This window comes from Periplaneta americana, chromosome 16 (assembly GCF_040183065.1).
Source record: "Periplaneta americana isolate PAMFEO1 chromosome 16, P.americana_PAMFEO1_priV1, whole genome shotgun sequence".
In the NCBI taxonomy this organism is placed as follows: Eukaryota; Metazoa; Arthropoda; class Insecta; order Blattodea; family Blattidae; genus Periplaneta; species Periplaneta americana.
This window is the reverse complement of record NC_091132.1, coordinates 171,915,697-171,932,056: the sequence shown is the minus strand read 5'-3', so window position 1 is coordinate 171,932,056 and position 16,360 is coordinate 171,915,697. Positions and strand designations below refer to the sequence as shown.

At 35.5% G+C, this 16,360-nt stretch overlaps 1 protein-coding gene across 3 annotated transcripts in view; it reads left to right on the top strand.

Annotated features, from left to right (window-relative positions):
- The window catches only part of LOC138691920 (zinc finger protein 665-like), a 58,875-nt gene extending 43,170 nt beyond the window's left edge, over positions 1-15,705 (top strand). For 2 of the 3 annotated variants that reach the window (XM_069814547.1, XM_069814546.1), the window contains 2 exons: positions 5,099-5,193; positions 8,233-8,367. Coding sequence is in view for 1 of the 3 variants with exons in the window: in XM_069814545.1 (XP_069670646.1) it covers positions 5,152-5,193; positions 8,233-8,373; positions 11,250-11,332; positions 12,199-13,897 (1,965 nt within the window). In the remaining 2 variants the exon portion in view is untranslated. Of the gene's footprint in view, positions 1-2,895; positions 3,110-5,098; positions 5,194-8,232; positions 8,374-11,249; positions 11,333-12,198 lie in introns of those variants that run through there. The other variant, XM_069814545.1, reaches the window with a different exon arrangement.
- Positions 15,706-16,360: the final 655 nt, after the last annotated feature.

Genomic DNA, 16,360 nt, shown 5'->3' with positions numbered 1-16,360 from the left:
TGCTAATAATGATCGAGGAACCTGCCGCATTTAATGACGAAACACAAATAAAAGTTTCCCGTAAGAAGTTAATGCACAAAGCATTTGTGAGTGAGAACTCATATGTAACTGGAAGTGGTAAACATATTCTAGAAAACCCACTTTCACCTAAACAGGTAAGGTCAGGCAACATAATTTCATATTATATTTATTTGATATGTATTTATTTTATATTCCAAATATATTATTATATCTACTGGTTCATTGATCCACATTCAAGATACTTCAGATGATGTCATGTGTCTGATTTCATCACGTCCAAGAAGAAGATGGTGATTTGGAGTGACAACTGTTGCGGTCAGTTTAAAAACCGCATGATGATATTTCTGTACTTTTATCTCATTGCCATGGGAATGAATGATAAGATGGAACACAAATTTCTCATGGTAGGTCACAGTTTTGGTTCTGCAGATTGTGATTTCGCTGTAATACAACAACGCTGGAAGGTTACAAGTAACAATCAAGTTCTGGAACACGTTGTTACAGGCATTGAAGAAGCAAGACCATTTAAGACTTTCCGCATGGGAGGAAAATTCTTTGACATCGATGAAGCAGCATCTCTGACAACCAACACATCTCAATTGAAAATCTCTAAGACCACTTGGATTATGATAGAAAAATCAGCACCGGGTGTTGTGGAAATCAGAGAGAGTTTCAATGAAATCTCTGATTTCAAGTAGTACAAAGTTTTGAAGCCAGGAGTCGCAACGGAAGACATCGCCAAGATACAAATTCAAGCTCTTCCGGCAACAGCTGCTCTGTCTGCTATGAAGAAAGAAAACTTACGGAAAATGCTTTCTTACATAGACGAAGAAAATGGAGAATTTTTTCTGCACCTTTTCGCCTAAGTTGAAGGTTCTACCAAAGTTTGTATGCCTACTGCCATCAGTGTTAATGACCTAAGAAAATTAATACAGGTTTGTTTCCGAACGCTGATATCGAATTTGAATGACCTCATGTGCTTCAGGAATCACACCGATAACTGAATTGCGGCAAGAGGTGACAGACAAGTAATAAGTGATTTCATAATCAGAGTGCACGGTGTATCACAGTAGCAATGCCCAAGAAATTCGAGACTTTTTGGGAGGGGTACATAACAACCCTTTGCGATGCCAAGTATCGATACGTGAAAATCACAGGAGCCTCAAAAAACGTGGTTTCGTTATTTCCCAGAAAGGCATCTTGTGTGTACCTAATAAGACTGGCAAAGCTCGGAGGGATTAAGTCCAGAGTGGAAAAAGCAACAAAATCCACCCCGTCACAAGTCTCTGCACCCCACAAAATGATACAGATTATTCCATTATAGCTTTACCAAACTTATTAAGTTAAGTACACAGAAGATGTCTTTCTTGGAAATAACGAACCTCGTTTATTGCAGGCTTCTTGTATTTTCAAGTAACTGGAATGAGTTGTTATGTACCCCTCTCAAAAAGGCTCGATATTCTTGGGCATTGCTACTGTGATACACGGTTCACTCTGATTATGAAATCACTCACTACTGGTCTGTCACCTCGCGACACAGTTCAGCTGTCGTGTGACTCCTGACGCACATGATGTCATTCAAATTCGTTATCAGAGATCGGAAACAATCCTGCAGCACTGATAACATTAATTTTTGTTTATTTTTCACTTTTTTCTAATACCAGCCAAACTTCAATCTGCATGGTTTCGAAAGATTGCGCGATACTTAGCTCTGTGTAATATAAATATCAGGTTGCACTTAGCTTCTTTCCAAATATCTCAATTTCAAATATTTTTGTGAAGTGTGTGAGTAATTTTAATCCAAAAAACACATGTAGTCAATAAAGCTTGATTCTAAGTATGTTAATAATTTTTTGCTACATCTATATTAAAACCCTCAAGCATGAATCACTTTTTTTTTTCTAATTTCCCAAAAAACACAATTTTGTCACTTAGCACTGTTGAGTTTGCAAGGCCTCATATATTAAGGGTATACTGACATGAATATTGTAAACTCGTAACTTGCAAAATGTTACAAGTTACTGTAATTTTAGGCTGATTTTTAGTGTAGAATACCGGTAGCAACTTGTATCATTTTGGTAAAGATGGGCCACAGAGTTTATCGAAGTGGCCGTTGCTAAAAACATTTGAATGTTGTCATAAGTTAGCATCTCTTCGGAACAGAAGGGTAAATCACGGTTTATATTTGTCACAAGTTAAGCATTCGTGAGAGTAAAACAGAAGACGCAAAATTAGATTCTGTTTGCAGGAAGAAAGTATTAAGTTGCGAAGTATTATTCTCTTATATGCAAGAGAGTGCCAGCAAAATACTGTAAGCCATTTGTAGCGATATTTATGTGATATTGTTCAAAAAAATATTCCGGATGGTGAGTGTAATATATATAAGCAGCTCATTGAGATAACAAAAATTATGAACAAAAGGAGAATAGAGAGTCGTATCAAGACATTGAGCGAAAAGTTTTGGGCAACATAAAAATGTTTAAGGTGCTTTGGGGTTCAGGGAGAAGAAGTTACAGGACAATGGAGAAAATTACACATCGTACATTTGCACGCATTGTATTCCTCACCTCACATAATTAGGGACATTAAATCCAGACGTTTGAGATGGTCAGGGCATGTAGCACGTATGGCTGATTCCAGAATGCATATAGAGTATTAGTTGGGAGTCCAGAGGAAAACACCTTTAGGTAGTTCGACGCGTAGATCGGAGAATAATATAAAAATGAATTTGAAGGACGTGGCATATGATCATAAAGACCACGAATCTTGTTCAGGATAGGGACCGCTGGCGGGTTATGTGAGGTCGGCAATGAACCTTCGAGTTCCTTAAAATCCATTTGTAAGTAAGTAATGTCCTTGGAATCTAGGGTATTGTTTGTCTATCCCGTTGCTTACGAGATTATACATAATGTTGTATATAATTGTGTATAATGGTATATAATCTCGTAAGCAACAGTCTATCCACTGCTTTCTCGATACCGTCACTGCCGCTTCAGTAATAGGTGGCGTGCCATATCAACACATTTACCGCTTCTTACATACTTTGGGACGCTGAAATACGAAATAATCTGGAAGTGTATATTATATTGTAAGTACACACATATACTTTAGTCTTGAATATATTGTCATTCAGATTGATTACGATATATGTATTACATCATATTTTACGTTACTGTTGTAAAAAGTATTGGCTTTCAAAGCGAGATTGAAACTTAGCTGCTACGTTTATTTTATCCCGCCAGGAGATATGTGCTACGAGTCATTCGCTGTAGTCATATACTGGTAACAACTAAGTATCCTATTTAGAGTATAGCATTTGACTCGTTAATAGAATCACCTGCATTTTAACAAAATGCGTGATTTTAATTGTATATTTACTGAAATTCTTAATTAAAAATACATCTATTTGATGTTCACTTCATTTTCAGAATATATTTTGATAAATATTTATTTTTTTGCGATTAGAACACGGCAAAATTTTCTGTAATGTGAACCCTCTTTTCGCTCTAACATCCTCGACTTTGCATTTCATACTCTCAATGTTGGATCATATTATTATGATTCCAAACATGATGTAGGCGTTCAGTTGGTTGTAATAACCTACCTATTTCCATTTCTCGATTAGGTTCAAATCCAGAGAATTTTCAGGCCAAGGAAAACGAGGATGTTATTCTTACAGAAAGGTTTTGACTTTTATAAGTCTCACAAGGTGCGCTATCATGCATGAATGCATATTTCTCTCATTTTCGAAACGGTCTTTTAATAGTGGAATTAGTCGTGTCTCCAACACAGTGATGTACTGTTCCTGTTTTATTGTTCCCCAATCAATGTACAGATGGCCTGCTTCTTTTACTGAAATCACTGAACACAACATGACCCATGTCGGATGCTTTACCATGCATTCGGGATCAAGTTTCTGTTTTTTTTTCTCATGGTGGAAATGTTTCTTTATTAATCTTGCACTTCAAGATTGACTTGTACGAAAAGCATACCTCAGGAAGATTTAAGAATATAGTAGGCCTATGTGTGATAGAAACTGTCAATTTGACACTATTTACAGTTACTTGGAAATTAGACATACTGTATTGGAATATGCAGTGTTTAGTACATACATATTTCTAGCCCTTTATAGTGAAATGTCAGTGCTGATGTACGTGTGCTCTTTTTTTCTGCATGTATTAGAATTTGCCTGTTATCTCTTCTTACGTTTTTCTCTTTCAACGGCATTTTTCTACAAGACAATAAAATAAAACTTCTGCCATTCCAAGTTTGTTGTTAATGCGATGTAACGCGTCCTGAGAAATCTCAATTTTCTCGCAATTTCGCTTTGTGAGGAATTCTGTGTTCTGGATTGAAGCTGCAACCCTTGACGCTAATTTTGCTGTAACAGACACTCGCAGAATCACTAAACAATTGGATATCGTATTACTGCAAACCAATCATATATCTCACTAAGTCTGTGAATTTGTGTAAGGTAATGGAATCTAATACTAACACTGAAACAGGCTTCAATAATTTAGTAATTTTCTAGATATTAAAGACATTGTTTTCTTTTTGTTAACATATGCTGCAGGCATAATTTAATGTATTTAAGGAAAAAATCATGTTATGCACGGTATAGAACAAAAATAATTTTAGTTCAGAAATGATTTCTTTAATGTGGCCAGGTACTGTACACTGCTTCAAACAATGTTAGAATTATAATAGCATGTTTTCGACGATTTTACTTCCTAAATTACTGGAACTACTTCTGCGCTAGTGTTATCCAGAATTTCTGTACCAAATCCTGAAATCATTCCTTACTCGAAAGGTATATCTATAGCATAAATTATATATCGTCGTTTATTCTTTATAAAAATGTAGGATGTTGTTGGAATGTTGATATGATATTAAATTATATCTGTTTCGTAGTGGTATACAGCTGACAAGTACAAGTTATATTACTAATTTTATAAAATAGGTGTTGTGCGAAAATGCATTCGAGTAAGTGGGATTTGAATTTGATCTTTGTAGCTTGTGGTTTATCCCTGCAGTCCAGTTGCCATAATGATTGTAGTTACATAACCTCTACTTACAGTTGCGGATTTGATCAAGATGGAGTCTGAGGATGATCTTTGGGCTTACTGACACATGCTAATATACAGAATGGAAGAAAATAAGGCTTCATCAGAGGTAAATGCAAAATCCTTTGTATTTGTTGTCTTTGAGTGTTTTTCGAACAGTGGAGAAGAGCATACATTTCACACTTTATATTAAGTAGAATAAATTAAAGTCTCTTGCTAACTAGAGGCTCGCGACAGGATCATCAAGGCTGTGTAATAATTAACTGCGTATGCACTGCCAGTCTACCCTAGACATTACATAAAATATAATAGAGAATTACAATTAGTCAAGATCAGTTACATAATATAACGAGAATTTAAAATAAAGTAGATCAGTTACATAACGTAAGGAGAATATATATATATACAATTTATAAGACGAACTGCTCGAGATAAATGCGACGATTAATTCACTTGAGATATAGTACTATATACAGTTAAAATACTAATAGCAAAATACATGTGGGTTGCAGGACATAAAAAGTCGAATAGCAAAATCGTACTATATATCATATAGATACAAATGCTTAATAAGCAAAATCGTATTATATGCCATACAGATACAAATGATTAAATAATATGTCAAGATATTAACAATGAAAATAAAAAGGGTGAGAGAGGAGAAAAAAAATAACATCTTGGTCATTTAGGACTATTTAGAGACTTCTGCAAGAGTCTAGTTCTGTTCAATAAAAAACATTTCAAAGTAGAGTGTGCTTAAAAGGTTTTAGATACCGACTGCTCCTGATTTCCTGTAGGCCTAAGTAATGTCATTTTGGTAATTTCCTAGAAGACGGGCAAAATCCAACATGGCTGACGAAAACTACCAAAACCGTTCTGCCAACTATGAAGTCCAAATGTCACCAAACATCGCAAAATCAAAGATGAAAAATCAAATATATATTCGTATTTTTAAAGAAGAACAAGCCCTCCAAAAAATGAAAATATATTTAATTTTTCGCCTTTGATTTTTTTTGGCGTTTCATGGCATTCGAACTTCATAGTTTGTAGTACTTTTCTGGTAGTTTTCGTCCGCACTTTATCCCCAAAAATCACAAAAACACAAAACAAAACATAATAATTTATCACCTTATCAAATAAAATTCAATTCTCATTGACGTCTTCATCGACAACCACTTCACTTCCAATATAAATGACACAGGCTTTAAGGCAATCTAAACTTAAACCATGCAAGCAAAAAAGAACTAAACACTTTGTCGTACAGTCAACTTTGCATAAATAAACCACGTCTTTACACCAAATGAAATTCTCTTCGAACACTTATTACACCATAACATCTACAGAAAATTCAGTAAGTAATTTCTTTAAACCACAGAAAAAAACAGTTTTCTCCTCAACATTCAACACAATCCTTAATCACCAGCGAAAGAACTAAACCAAAATCGACAAAAAATTTAATCAATAATTTCAGAACACGGATTCCTTCCTTTCCCTCTTACTTCAAAATTCCAACCTTGTGCACACAAAATAAATTATTGGCACTGAAAAGTGCCTTTTCGTAAGCATGATGATGCTCATTCGACAAATGCAGGCAAATCTACAATGAAACATCACTCACGTCAAACAACCAGGAACAACTGACGTCATTATCCATTCAAAATTAATGAAAATTCTAGAATAAATTACAACTATAACCAATCAAATCGAAAGAAAATCATAAAATGACAAACTTTCAATAGCTTTAGCCATCAGACACAACATAACACCACTCACGTCAAACAACCAAGAACAACTGATAACGTCATTATCCATTCAAAATTAACGAAAATTCTAGAACAAATGACAACTATAACCAATCAAATTAAAAGAAAATCACGGCGACACCTAGTATAAAAAACCTAGTACTAACATGTAAAAGTCACTAAAAGATCACTAACATTTAACCCTGAAATAAAAAAGTTGGTAATACGTACTATATTCAACGAAGTGCCCGTCTTCTATGAAATTACCGTAATTTTGTTTCAGACAAAGAAAAAATTTATATTTTGTTAGGACTTCTATATAAATTAGAAACCTCGAGGATATTCTTTGTTACGTAAATTCTTCAATATATATCCAACATCATCAAAATATTTCATATTTTTTTCTTTATCTGCAATCAATTTTAACTTATAGTGGAAATATGGTTGACGGAATTATAACCTTCAAATGAATCGCTGATTTCCATAAAGAATGCTATAATTATTATAACAAATAGAATGCAATGGATAAAATAAAAAATAACGAAAACTCAATTATATCAATCTTATTACGTTGCATTATGCAAGATAGCTCTGTAGCAATATTAAAACTTGTGTTGTGTTAACTACAAAACTGAAAATATTTAGATCTACAAAGAGTACAAGAGATCTGTGAATGAAATAATATTTAGAACTTGTGAATTTGGCTGCGTGGATCTCTCTCTTATTGACTGGATTTCTTTGGCTGAAGGTCTATGTTGTGAATATTTATTTCTCATTTTAGCAGTGAACCTCATTCCGTTATCTATGTTTTGATTGTTCGATATGTTTTCACTTCTGTTGATTTTACCCACATTTAGTTCATCTATTATTTTGTCTAAATATTAGACTACCTTGCTTCTGGAATTATCAAAGACATTAGAAGGTATGTTCCTGTCTTCATATGCTAGAAAGGAAGCTATAGTTTCATCTTTCAAAGAAACGCAATCATGTATGTGTTTGCATATATTATACTGAATCTGCATTATTACATGGCTCACATTTCAGATTAGATAACTCTTTAAATGCTCTCCTAGGACTTATTAGAGACAGTGTTTGAGTTGATTTCAAAGTTTTCAAAGAACGAACTATGTTCAAAGAATATAATAGATCCGAGAGAGCAATAAAAAAGCCAAGAAATAGAAGAAGCATTGATTTCAGAATTAGAAGAACGGAAATGGATTGCTTCGAGTTGCTCTACAAGAAACTTGAATTATTTAGAAGAAAAATATCCCCAGGAGACAAATTACAGATAGGAAAGTTGACACTTGAAATGTGAACAATATATTATATCCAGTCATTCCCACAGATACAGCTGTCTGAATAATATTAGCTAATAAAGTTATTCTCGATGTCTTTTTGTTCTGTAGGAAGGGAATTCCTCGCATCTGGAAGTGACTGGCATGAACACAGAATGCGTGGACCAGAGTTGCGATGCCATATCAGGCTTAAAGCTTGAAGACGCCACTCCAGTGCCTATTACCTTTCCTGTGGTGAAAACTGAAGTTGATGTAAGTGGTTCACTGCCAATATACAGTTATGCCAGTAGCTCATTTTTAAGTATGCCTGGGTGTTGCACTTTTCACAAAGAGTATAATAATAATAATAATAATAATAATAATAATAATAATAATAATAATAATAATAATTCATTCTTTCATTCATTCATTTATTTATTTATTTACTTATTTATTTACGTGCAAAACAACAGCACATTGCCAATTACAGTTTAGCACAAGAAACAAAACAAAATTGAAGAAACGATGATGAGAATGAATGATAGATATGGCAGTGAGATGGAGTATAATCAATATAATAGTCAACATTAATCTTTCACCAAATGCAACAAAATAAATAGCAATATCTGACAATATTAACAAGTAAGGATTTATAATGACTATTACACTCTTACTACGTCATACTACTTTTGACCAATAAAACGGTACGAAAGGACATATTTCAACCAATCATGGCTGCTTATCGCACAATTTTATCGCGTCCCTAGCATTTGTTTAATTTTATCGCGTCCCTAGCATTTGTTTAATTTTATCGCGTCCCTAGCATTTGTTTCTTTGTTTGCCAACATTTGAAACTGCGCTGGTCTGGACGTCAAAAAAAAAAATATATATAAAATTAGAAATCACTCCAGTCGATGCACAGCAGTTTCAAATATGACTCGCATTGGCATTCAAGAACAAGAATTAATAAAAATCACTGATCATACCTATGCATCTTCTGAAATCCGATTTACAAATAAATGAAGAGCACCATTCGGAAATCCTGAATAAGTTGAATACACCATGTAGGCCTAAATCAACGAGTTCCACTTCTATTACGCACACGTGCAATATAACATCAATTGAACCACCAACCACATTCAAATTTGAAAATTGTACATTCAATAATTATTCCTTTTAAAATTATTCATTCGGAAATCCTGAATAAGTTGAATACACCATGTAGGCCTAAATCAACGAGTTCCACTTCTATTACGCACACGTCCAATATAACATCAATTGAACCACCAACCACATTCAAATTTGAAAATTGTACATTCAATAATTATTCCTTTTAAAATTATTCATGTTTATTTTTTATGTCATCGTCCTTAATTAAAACTTTTCTAACACTTGTGTATATTAGTTAGGTTATGTTATAGCTTCTGCTCTGAGAGGATAAAAAGAACTTCTGCTATATGATATTATGGATAGTCACGTATCAGAGATTGTTTAATATTAAGATCTATTGAATAGTAATCATTACAGTGTCTGTATAAAGACACTACTGCCATCTAGCATGCATCTAGCGTAATATTTGTAATGTTGAGATGGTACAATAATACATTTGAAGACAGTTGTATTTTCGTAAGTCAATTAATATTTTATGGTATTGGAGTACTTCGTTACTTCTAATCTTTATATACTTTCTTCTAATCGTGTAATAGTCAATTAAATCCCACTCGAGTTTTGGTTTTCTCTAGATAAATCAAAACGTCTAGTGAGATTACTGTTGATAAATTCAAAAGGTGTATACTACATATTAAATGGATCCAAGCTTAATCTATGCAAATTAGCATATTTTATGCATCTGCAGACCGGAGAGAGGGATTTTGAATTTCTATTATAAAAAATGTTATGAAATCTTAAACCCTTAGCAGGAATACGAAGCCTGATATTGCTTATGAATGATTCACAATCAATATAGCCTTAATGACTTTACAAAAAAATAAATAATCAAGATCTTGACGTCTGGCAAGTAAATTGCAGCAGTTAAAATGTTTCCACTTAATCTCACATTTATAATCATCGAAATTTGGTAAAAATCTATAAGAACACAAGGAAATAAATTTTCTTTGAATATTCTCCAATTTACCCGAGAACAGTAATAATAGTACAACTTTTTTCAGGGATTTTGGCCCCTGCAAAAAGTAAGTAGACAGACTAAGAGCGAGTTACTCATCACTACCAGCGGGCTGGGTCACACAGGTCAGGCTGTGCTGCTATAATACCTAACATTGCCTTCTTATCATGTCACGGTACACTCTTGTCTTGAAACAAAATAGTCTTCTACACGTTCCGTTACTATCCACTACGTCTGTTGGCTGAACGATGTCATGATGACTTATATTTTCTAGACATGAGTGTCCTTCAGCTTCGGGCATAGAAATTATTACCTTCTTCCTCTTTCTCTTCCCCTCCTATGCAGGTTTGTGATTAAATTTCTTTCTTATGACGCAACAGACAGCTCGCTCATTAGCAAAACAACCAAGGACAGGGGCCATTAACGCTGAATCCAGCTGTAATAATAATAATAATAATGATAATTACTAATAATAATAATAGTAATAATGTGACAACTTCTTTCACAGTTCATGTTCCATATTCAGATTTTCTGTAATCTTCTGGACTTACAGTTATAAAATATATATTAGGTTATGTTAGGATAGTGTGATGGCAAAATCTTTACTTTCTGTTGTGTTAGATAGTCTGCAATTTGAGCTAATAGAACTTTCAACAGGGAAAGTATTGGTGTTTGAATATATAACCTTCTTACTGTTTATTAATTTCAAATAATCTTTCAAATTCGTGTTATTACTTATTTTCCAGGCCATTTTTACATGACATAGACATATTTTGGAAGTTGAAACTTGATTGCCTTGTCTTTCAATACATTAGAAATAGTCTGAATTTAAGGAAGACTGTATAAAGGATTTAAATCAATGCAGATCAGGGGAACTAATTGTATATTTTTTTAATGTAATTACAACCTTACCGAAAAGTTAGGTTGGTCTGATTAGGTTTGAATATTGGGGTGTGTGACATAGGACACCAATGACCGATGTGGTCAGTAAGTAAAATATCCCTTCATTGTTTACTCAATTTTCCAGGAAGATTTGTTGGATGTGGACAGAGTTGAGCAGGCACAGACAGCGGGATCAACTTCAGACGGGGATGAAGTGTTGACTGAGTGGTAAGTGTACTGCGTTAATTTTCTTTCAGAGCTTCATTTAATGAAGATGTGGGAGGTAAATTTTTTTAATTTTAATGTTATGTTTTTATTTAACGACGCTCGCAACTGCAGAGGTTATATCAGCGTCGCCGGATGTGCCGGAATTTTGTCCCGCAGGAGTTCTTTTACATGCCAGTAAATCTACTGACATGAGCCTATCGCATTTAAGCACACTTAAATGACATCGACCTGGACCGGGATCGAATCCGCAACCTTTTGCATAGAAGGCCAGCGCTATACCAACTTGCCAACCAGATCGACTTTTTTTTAATGTATGATACTAGTATTATCCACTATTTTGAATGGCTATTCTTAGTAACGCCTCGATATATCTCGGTATTGAAGTAACATTCACTAAAATGATCTTTTCCATGCCAAGTAACACACTACAACTCCAACCGTATCTGCTGCTTTATTATTCACTGTAGGTAAGTTAACAGAAAGCACAATTCAAGTCACACAGATTTTGTGTGCACTCATTTTTGGGATTCTGGCGCTTTGGTAGCCCACTTAAGATGTGTGGATGTAACAGGAAAAATTGGAATTGTGTCGGCTGTAGCTCGAGGGTAGCTCAGTTGGTAGAGGATTCAGGCTCTAAGCGAAGGGTTCTGGGATCGATATCCTGTCCCAGAATAATTTTTCTCTTGAAATCATTCAGGTGTCATAATGTAGGGCATATTTTGGACGAGGAAATATTTTTTACTATGACAGTTATTTTGGAAGGAAGTATTTCAAGGTGGTGTTATTGTTGGAACTGTTCAAAAATTAAGTATATGTATATCGTTTCCCAATCTCTTGTGGTGACATAAATTTTATATTCATTCCAGCAGTGTGGATAATGTAGAGAAGAGCGTGTCTAGAGAACACGCCAGCATCGATCTTGAAGAAGACGATTCTGTACAGAGTGGCAGCAGTAGTGGCGTGAATCGTAAATCTATTAAGTGTGACATATGCGACGAGGTTTTTGCAACAGCGCAATCTTTGAAACTTCATTTTAACACACACGCGATAAAAAAGCCATTCAAGTGCGATAGCTGTGGAAAGTGTTTCTCAAATTTAAAATTATTAAAGCAACATATACGCATTCACTCAGGCGAAAAGCCATTCAAATGCGACATTTGTGGAAAGTGTTTTCTACGATTTGCAGAATTACAGCGACATATGCGCGTTCACACGGGCGAAAAACCGTTTACGTGCAAGGTATGCGGAAAGTGTTTTTCTGGATTGGGGCATTTAACGCGGCATGTACGCACACACAAACGGGAAAGGCCGTTCAAATGCGACGAGTGTGGAAAATCTTTTAGAGATTCGTTTGCATTGAGTAGACATGCGCACATGCACCTAGGTGAAAAATCGTTCATATGCGAGGTGTGTGGGAAGAGGTTCTCACAATACAGCAACTTAACCACACATGTACGCGTGCATACCGGTGAAAAGCGATGCGTATGTGAGGTGTGCGGAAAGAGCTTCACAGGAACAACGGACTTGAAGATACACGCACACATTCACACTGGGGAAAGGCCTTTCGTTTGCGAGTTGTGTGGAAAGCGTTTCTCAGTAAAACAAAGCTTAAAAATACACGCACGTGTACACACTGGCGAAAAGCCATTCAAATGCGACGTTTGTGGTAAAGGTTTCTGTAAATCGAGAGTTTTAACAAAACACGCACTCGTACACACTGCCGAAGAGATGTTAAAATGCGACCTCTGTGGGAAGAATTTTACTTCAGCGTTGTTTTTAAACAAACATACACACAAGGAAGCTTGCAAAAGGCAATCCAAGTGTGAAGAGTGTGGAATGTGTTTCTCAACATTGCGACATTTAAACAGACATGTATTCACTCATACTGGGGAAATGCCATTCAAATGCGATGTGTGTGGGAAATTTTTCTCAACATCACAAGATCTAAAAATGCATGGGCGAGTACATACTGGCGAAAAGCCTTTGAAATGCCAGCATTGTGGAAAATGTTTCTCAAGAGCGGGGCATTTAATAAGGCATGTACGCACCCATACCGGGCTGAGGCCATACAAATGCGATCTGTGTGGGAAGAGTTTTAAAGTCTCGGGCGATTTAAAAGTACATGCACGAATACATACCGGCGAAAAACCATTCAAATGCGATTTTTGCGGAAAGTGTTTCTCATCTTCGGGCCATTTAAACAGGCATACACCCTTACACACCGGGAAAAAGCCATTCAAATGCGAGATATGTGGAAAGTTTTTCTCAACATCGGAGTATTTAAACAAACATGGACGCATACACACTGACAAAAGACCATTCAAATGCGATGTGTGTGGAAAGTGTTACCCAGTATTAGGAGATCTGAAGACACATCTGCGCGTTCACACAGAAGAAAGGCGATTCAAATGCGATGTGTGTGGGAAGTGTCTCTCAACGCCGTCGAGTTTTCAGAGACACGTTCACATTCACACGGGCGAAGGACGAGTTAAATGCTTCCATTGTGGAAAGAGTTTCACACAGTTGGGAACCTTAAGGAAACACGTGATCATTCACACGCGCTGAAAGAATTGCAGATGTAATGTCTGTATAATGAATTTTCCAGAACCGAGACATCTTTTCATCTACACCCACCATATACATGCCAGAGCCCATTTAATGCCCGTAACACACTTGGCGAGTTCTCGCTATAACAGATCACACCTCGCTATGATCATCTATGCACTGCCTTCATGCAAGAAGCATTTTTCTGATTATAGTAATGACTCGTTGGGGGAAATATTATGGGTTATGTGATTACGATATTGTCGTACTTAAATATATAACCTGTAAGTATATTGTCGTACTTTACAAATTACGTACGAACGCTATGTTGAATCTGAGTATTCAGATGATGAGGAAATGGAGTTACATGAACATATTTTGTTTATGAAACCAAGAAATACGCCTAAAATTAAAGGCAGTTATATCTGAAAATCACATTGTATCTTACGAACATAAGGGCGAGTTTTGGACACTGGTTTCGATTTGATGATGCGTTTAGGCGTTATTTCAGGTTGAATGGACCACAATTTTTTTTTAGCCATTCATGATATGATAGAGATTTCTTTGCTATATTCTGATTAAAATTACGTAAACTGTTAAGACATAGAGATACATAATTTCAAATGTTTAATCAATACTATTAAATCTCATCAAAATAAAAAATAACCCTATTTATTTTCAGATAATCTGATATTTATCTCCAGATTTCTTCTTTACGTTTCGTGTTTTTATAGTTTTCATCCCGTGTATCATATAAATAGGCCTACTGATGTAATCGTACAAGTTCGATAAGTTTCTGACTGTAATTATCAGCCATCTTCCTCATTTTCAAATAAAAGGATACAATTCATCGCCACCTGTGATATCTTTTTCTACATTCAATCGTCATAAAGAGTAGGCTATAAATGTCGAACATCTTTGATAAATGTGTCAAGAAGATTCGCTGATCTACCGATTCCAGCGAGAAACTCGCGCGAGGTTTTTGCCTCGAGCGAGAATCTCTTCCAGTGTGTGGACGTCCATTTGAATCCATGTTATCAATTTTTTTATTTTCCCGCAACACATTTGTCGCTGGCAAAAAATTCTGCAGGTGTGTTACGGTCCTAAATGCGATGTGAGGGGTGGAAGTTTACCGTATAGGAATGTCTAAAAGATATAATCCCTCGCACAACCAAGATTCCTTTCATATGTGTTATCTGTGGACTGAATTCCATATGTTAGGATGTATCTGTTTACACATAATCATCTCTAATATGATATGAAATTAGGTATTTTTTGCACAAATACAGTGAGGGTCTCTCACTTTATTTCCAGCTGGTGCTGGTGTTTACTTCGAAACTGAACCATTAACAACTGGAGTCATGTTTGCTTCGCGTAAAATTAGTAATTTTGTTTGTAATATTAGCTGCCATGAGTATAGACGTGTGTTAATGAATTTGTTGTTGCATATTTTCTATTAAATGAACAATTATTAGCACAAGGTTCACACACAACTAAAGCATGCATTAACACAGGGATGCACAGCCACTTTCTAGTAAAGCAACTCTGAGTCAAACTACAAGAAACTACCTGTACATACATTATTTGTCCATGACGAATGTATTCTCCAAGTACTTAGGTGCGTTAAGGCAGTATGCCTATATTCATGAGTGTTATGTTTGGGAAAGTGTTTTCTCGGCATAGTGATCTTTGTTTTCTTTTTTTTGTCAACTGCCCGAAATATACAGGGTATTTAAAAAATACGGGGCATAATTTCAGGTATGTATTTCCCACATATAGACAATCAAAATAGTTCATTACAACATGTGTCCGGAAATGTTTCATTTCCGAGTTATGGCCTTCACAACATTGAAATTCACCGGAACGTTTTTCTTTCCGCAGGTCGTTGTCATTACAAAATATGTTGAAAATGTCCACCTCCTGCTTGAATACAGACCTCACATCGATGTCTCATTGACCTGCGAACACGATCCCAAACTCCAGGAGTATTGCGTATGTCCTCAGAACATGCCACAATTCGATTCCGAAGGGATTCCAAATCAGGCACCGGAGACGAATAAACCAATGATTTTAAATGGCCCCACAAGTAGAAATCGAGAGGCTTCAGATCAGGTGAGCGTGGAGGCCAAGCAATTGGGCCACCTCTACCTATCCATCGAAAGTCTAGTAATGCTCTTAGGGCTTATTGTCGAAGTACTGTGCACTGCAGCTGAACAAAGAGATGCTGCTGAAGTCAGGACGCCTTCTGCAGTAGTCTGGAAACAACTGTCATCTCAGGACTATTTTCACATAGAAATTAAAACTTTTGAAATGAATAATTATTGCCTCCAATTTCTGAAAGAAAATTAAGAGTATACTGCCATGAATTTTGTAATCTCGTAAGTAGCGTAATGTTACAAGTTACTGTAATTTTAGGCTGGTTTAGTAGTATAGAATACGAACTTCTATCATTTGGGTAAAGATGGGCCACGGAGTTTATAGAAG